The following is a 6,429-nucleotide window of genomic DNA, read 5'->3' on the forward strand; positions in this document are numbered from 1 at the left end:
ATGTTAAGAAAGTGCGAACATAAAAGATGAAATAAGTGGCAAACATAACACAAAGCGACATGCGCTAAACAGAGGTTCATGTATGATGTATATACAAAAAAGAAAGAGGTCCCTGAGAGAAGAACTTACATGGTCCACAATCAACTCTTGATGCAATAAAAAGTTCATGAGAACACACCGGCCCACATACTGTTATGTCAAGAACCAAGAATAACACTAAACCCACAACCCAATAATAATCTGTAAGCTCAAAAGAAAAAAAAAATCATTCAAATATGGTGAAATCATGCATCAGTTCATAGTTAACTACTTGACTCACTGGTTTTGTGACTAACAAATATTCTAAGAATGTAAAAACCCAAGAGTGGGATTGTTTACTATTTTTCTGAATTTGCCTATATTTTTATTTGTATCCTATTCTGGAGGCGTGTCTGATTTCATGTCTCCCGGATACAGATCAATTTTCAGATTAAGTGATAAAGAAACAACAATTTTAGTTACTGAATTAAGAGTTGTACAGACAGAAACAGAAACAGATCATTAAGTGGTAAGTAAACAGACCCTATTAAATTAACATAAACATATCGAGAGAACCAAATGCCACAATTCATTCAATCAGTGTTACAGACCAAAACGTAAATGAATCCAACAAAACGTTTCGCAAACACATGTAAGATATAACCTCAACAAATTAAAATCCATAATCGAAACAAATACCATAACTTTTCGAATGCACAAACACAACTCTACAGACGTAAAATAAACCAGTTTATCACCTCCTGGAATTATTCCATAAACAAAATGATCTATAATTGCCATTATTTAGGTCACTCTTGTTCTTGGTTTCAACAAACAAAATCCAAAAAAGATCACACGAACATACGACAGCTCAGAAGCTAGTGGTGGAAGTACCGTTTGATCTTCGAGATCCAGCTGGTTCTTTACTGGTTTTGCTAATAATCCCCTTTCCAAAATATTCAGCAATTACTGAAAATCCATCTTTTGAGCTCTTAACTTGATTAAAGAACTGATCTTGGTTTTTGGAGTTGCTTTCCAAGTTTCTTTTCATTTCAAGGACCGATCTGTACTCGGGTGCGCATTCCGGACATTCTTTTTCGTTGTCACCAAGACAACGTTGATGAAATGAATGCATACACATGAAGTGGACAGCTGGAAGATCAAGCGTAAAAGTGCAAGCCGTACACTTGCTTAGCTGAAAGATTCGAGCATTGGTCCTCAAATCTTGAATTTCTTTTCTCATTGTTGATGTTTCTTCCTGCACAACCAAATATAGATCAATAATATATAATGATATGCTGATTTAGAATGAGGGTATAATCCTAATTCTAAAGGGTTGATTATTTTATTCATTGTGAAAAGTGAAACAGAGTAAAAATGTAAAATTCTAGCAACTAAGAAATTGAGATTTATCTGCTCAGATATAGGCAGCATAGGTAACATATGAGTAGCAGTTCAAATTGGGTAATTTTTAGTACGGGTCAAAAACGAAATCTTTATCCGGAATATCTAACTGCTGCGTTAATTTAATATATGATTGCTGAAATCATACTATTTCAATAGTAATCTAGGTAAAAAAGGTAAAAAGGTAAAAAGGTAAAAGGTAGAAGGTTTTTCCCGGGCTACCCGGGAGGGCGAGTAATCCGACCACATACTCTGATGTACGCAACCCAGCTTGAATACTCCCTGGTTGTTTCCAACCCATCCCTGGCCACCACTAAATATTCGTCCTACACGGGATTCGAACCTGAGACCTCTTGCAAGGAACTCGGGGCCCCAACCACTTGGGCTTCAATAGTAATCTAGGTTTTTGAGTAATAGCATTAAAAGGTCATATGCATTGATAAGTACACCGCATGCACGTTTGACCCATTGGGCCCGTTTTCAAGTTGGGAGATAAAGCATTAACCTTTACAGACCCATTCTTAAAAACGTGACTCAAAATTGTGACCATGAAAGAAAACAAGAAAACTCTTGCTTACAATGGGCTTTGCTGTACTGTCACACCTCAACGAATATATATTTTAACTGTAACATTGAAATCATAAGAAAAAATAAAGGCCAACCTGGTACTTGTCGATCATTCGGCGGTCTTCTTCAATAAGCTTCGACTCATGTTCCAATTTTCTAGCTATATAATCTTTAATGACAGAAAGACTAAGACATGGATTTAAAGAAAGTGTCTGCAAAACCATAATAGGAGGCAAAATATCGTCTCTTTCAATATAAGTCAAAACTTCCCGCACTTCTTTAGAGCAATCTTCCCCAAGTTCACCAAAATACTTCAATAAATCTGCCCAAAGGGTCGGGTCACCACCCGTTCCTGAATCCCCGAGCCTCTTACAACAAGCAATCAAACCTTCGTGATCATGTGACCGCATGTAACAAGCAATCACCTCTTTAAAAAGTTTCAACTTTTCATAGAGATATAAAAGGCCTTCTTTGAATGCATTCATTTCACACAGAATAATAGCCAAATCAACATCATACAATGGTTGTTCTAGATCTGACGGCCATGCACTCTTGAGTAATACAAGCCCCTTTTTAAGTCTTTCTTGATGATCGTTTTCACTTTTGATATTTTCATGTTCTTGAGTTAATTTCCCGTTAACCTCTTGTTTCAAAGTACCGTTTTCAATAATATTAGCTTGTGACATCGATGGGAAATTCAAATCGCTAGATAAATATAGCTCCAATAACGTGTTGTGAATTTCGACTTGTGCAGGCGAGTCTTTGACTTTTTTTATATACTTTTCAAGAAAATTCATAAGTGATCTTGGATAATGAATGAAGATATTGAGAAAATCAACAGGGGACGGTAACATATATGCATATGTACCTTCCTCGGTGCAAAGTCTCATGAGAATTTCGACAGTTTCCTCCGGTTTATGCTCGATAAGTATCTTACCGTACTCTTTAACCGTCACACCAGCTTGACTCGAGTCAAGACTTGAAATATACTGCAACGCCTCTTCATATCGTCCCAAATCTTCAAGCAAAATCTTTAAATACCACTCATGTCTACCACTCTTTTTAGCAACATACATTGCATGTTCATGATAATTAGCAGCTCGACAAACCCTAATTGCAGTTTCCACATCAAACTTATGTTCCCCGACACCATCCTCATTTTTTATAAAAACATTCAGTTTCTCCACATCTTTCAGTTTGGTATAACAGTTTAAAAGAAGGGTAGTATGGTCTTTTGAACCAAGACCTTTTTCATGCAAGTTCTCCAAGTAGTTTGTAAGATTATAGATCCTTTGTGCATCTAGAAACTTCTGGATCACATAAGAAGGTTCTAGATGACCGATCGTATGAATGTACTGAGCCATAGCTTCATCAAAATCTTGCTTGCTATATAAATGATCACCATATTTTCTTAACACTTCAGCTGTAGCAGCTGCATCAGCTTGTTGACTCTGAACAAGATTAATGGCTACAGTATAAAGATTCTTTTTAAAAAGCATGTCCAATTTGCTTTCCATATCTTTTTCACCAATACAGATAGCTGAACTATCTTTCATTATAAGAACTATGCTTCCCCATTCACATAACATGTGAGAAACTTCTTTAACAACTATACTGTGTGCAATTAGGCGATTTTTTAAATCGTAGATGTTAAATGTGTGGTTGCCACTTCTTTGGTCTGCGATTACACATAATAAGTATCCACGAAACCAGCTAAGAAACTTCTTTTCTCCTTCAAAAGCCCAACAAGGACCTCTACCGTCAACTTCATAGAAATACACGGCCTCAGGTCGACCAATGATAAACTCCTGATAACATACAAGATTTATCTCCCTTGAGTCATAATCATAATAATAGTTAATACTAATAGTATATGAGAAAAAATAAGACTAACTGCATGAAAAGGTAAGCAACTTCTTCAAGAATTTTATTCTAGGTAACAGGGTATTTTCTCGTTCATTACAAGGTGCAAGCTTTTGTATCTAAGATTGATAAATTCATTCAAAGATACAAGCTTTTGTATCTAAGATTGATAAATTCATTAAAAGGTACAAGCTTTTGTATCTAACATTGATAAATTCATTAAAAGGCACAAGCTTTTCTATCCAAGGTTGATAAATCCAAAATTCTTTAAATTTAGGATAACCAACTTTCAATTGTCTTTTAATTTAAGGTAACCATCTCAATTTCCTACTTACCCGCAAGTTCAGAATTACATGAAAATAGATTTCTTGCATGCGTACCGTATTTTGGTAAGATAAATTCCACATAAACATAAGGTTTGAGACCTTTTAGTGCAATTAAATCAAGCAATTAGCATAAAAAAGAAGGAGAATGGTGATACCAAACGGTCGTTCATTGCAACGCTGTTGACATTAGATCCTATATGATCAAGGGTTTGTCGGCTAGCGGGCTGAGTCTGCAAGTTAAACAAGCTAACAGAATTTGGAGTAACTGCAAATAACTGAAAAGCTTTCCCATCAACACGAAACGCCATTCCAGTTATAGAACATTGGCTTTTATCTTGATGATTCTCCACTTGAAGCATGAAACGTTTGATACGTTCACGTTCAATATCTCCTTGAATACAATAAATGCAACCATTGTCTAGTCCAATAGCTATTAGCAGTATCGGTGGAGCTTCTTCTAAAACTAGAAATGATGTTATCTGCAAAATAACAAGTAGGTAAATCATTTAATTATATATCATTAAAACATAAACAGAAAAATTGATGTATAAACTATAAAGTGCAGACCTTTGCTTCTGGAAACTGATTAGTGAATATCCGTAGTATTTGAATACAATCAGGAATTGATGTACTGGGACCCTCGGGTTGAGTTTTATCAAGATCAAAAACCTTGAGGCAAACAGATGATAACTGTGGAGATATTTGTTCGTCTTCTCCCACAGTTAGCAGGAAGTTACGTTGCTGGTCCATTTAAAACAACAACAAAATAAATTTCGTATCATATAATAAGGAATCCTCCAAATTTGGCTATGATCATTATAAGATATTAACTTCAAAAACTAGATAGAATAGACATGATACATTCTGATTTTGATCACAAAGTAGTATATATACATACATATCTGTAAATTAATCTACATACTCCAACCTCCTGCCCTATTTATTTCACTTTCACCAACTATATACTTCGAATTTAGTTAACGAATAGGTAACATAATTACCAAGGTTTCTTAACGTAGGTAACTAAACATCGTTTTGCTCATAAACGGATCGGAACTTAACATTTATCAACACAATATGTACACGAAACCGGATTATCAATATAAAGGACTCAACTTCCTAATGCAGGTAACTGAACATCCATTTTATCTTAAAATTTCATTAAAAATTCTAAAATTCCACCCCTTTTCGTCGATCAATCTTCATTTCCAGTCCTTTTAATCAACGAAACAAATTTCAGAAATATAGGTAATTAAGTTCCCTTAATTAGAAATTTGCCCTATCTGTATCATTTATATAAATAGGAACAGTAATTGCAACAACTATACACAATCAAATAACTTAACATTAGCATCTATACACAAAAATCAACCTTGAGTTGTTGGAGGAATAAAACAGATGACGTATGAGCTTGAAATACATAGCTGAACTTAAAACCTCGATCTAGTAAAGTAACTGTTCCATCTTCACATCCAACCGCTAATTTACCCCTTCCGCTTGAACAACACTCTATTTTTCCATCAGCCAAGCTTTTTCCGCCATATTTTTCCTCAAAAAATTCGAATTTCCTCCATTGATACATAATTGATTGATTATTCGATTGTTTGTTTGTCAAATCGGATTGGTAATTGTAATAATCACCTCATCTCAATCTATAGATATGGGCAAGAAAAGGGGTTAATATTAAGTATCAAATTAGATAAAGCATAGGAGGTTACAAAGCTGGTGCTCTTAAAAAAGAAGGATTAGAGCATGATTATGTTAAATTTTCGATGCAGATTTTCGCCCAGAACCTGATTTTATTCGCCGATCTATTCCGTTCCTTGAGTTTAACCCTCGAATCGTTCTTGTTCAACCTCGATGGCGCTTTGAACACTGTAAACATTGGGCCTATTAAAAAGAAAGATAGGTGCTTATGTCTAGTTATCGAGTGGGCTCATAAGCCCAGTCAACGTTGGGCTTCGTGTTTCCCGGAAACATGTTCTTGCTTATTTGTTTTGTTTTGTTCTTTCAATTTTTCTCTTTTTTTTTTTTTTTTTTTTGACTCACTAGCCTCTTTCATTTTAATATGTTGTTAATCATCATCAATTTGATGATGGTTTTCTTAATAATATTTCATTTTTTCGCCGTAAAAAAAAAAAAAAGCAATGACCTATGTAAATACAATATACAATTAACCCAGCTCATGTGATGCGGCTCAGACCAAATACTCGATACATCATTCACGCGACTCACGCAAGATGGGATATGT

General features: G+C 35.0%; 1 protein-coding gene across 1 annotated transcript; it reads right to left on the reverse strand.

The window, feature by feature from the left end:
- Window positions 1-691: 691 nt before the first annotated feature.
- LOC139891017 (vacuolar protein-sorting-associated protein 11 homolog) lies at window positions 692-5,789 on the reverse strand. Its single transcript, XM_071873946.1, has 5 exons — window positions 5,551-5,789; window positions 4,746-4,919; window positions 4,334-4,657; window positions 2,085-3,797; window positions 692-1,276 (listed from the first exon to the last, which is right to left on the reverse strand). The coding sequence occupies exons 1-5, from the start codon at window positions 5,758-5,760 to the stop codon at window positions 890-892; spliced, it is 2,808 nt and encodes a 935-aa protein (XP_071730047.1). The 5' UTR covers window positions 5,761-5,789; the 3' UTR covers window positions 692-889.
- Window positions 5,790-6,429: the final 640 nt, after the last annotated feature.

The sequence above is a fragment of the Rutidosis leptorrhynchoides genome, chromosome 2 (assembly GCF_046630445.1).
Source record: "Rutidosis leptorrhynchoides isolate AG116_Rl617_1_P2 chromosome 2, CSIRO_AGI_Rlap_v1, whole genome shotgun sequence".
NCBI lineage: Eukaryota > Viridiplantae > Streptophyta > Magnoliopsida > Asterales > Asteraceae > Rutidosis > Rutidosis leptorrhynchoides.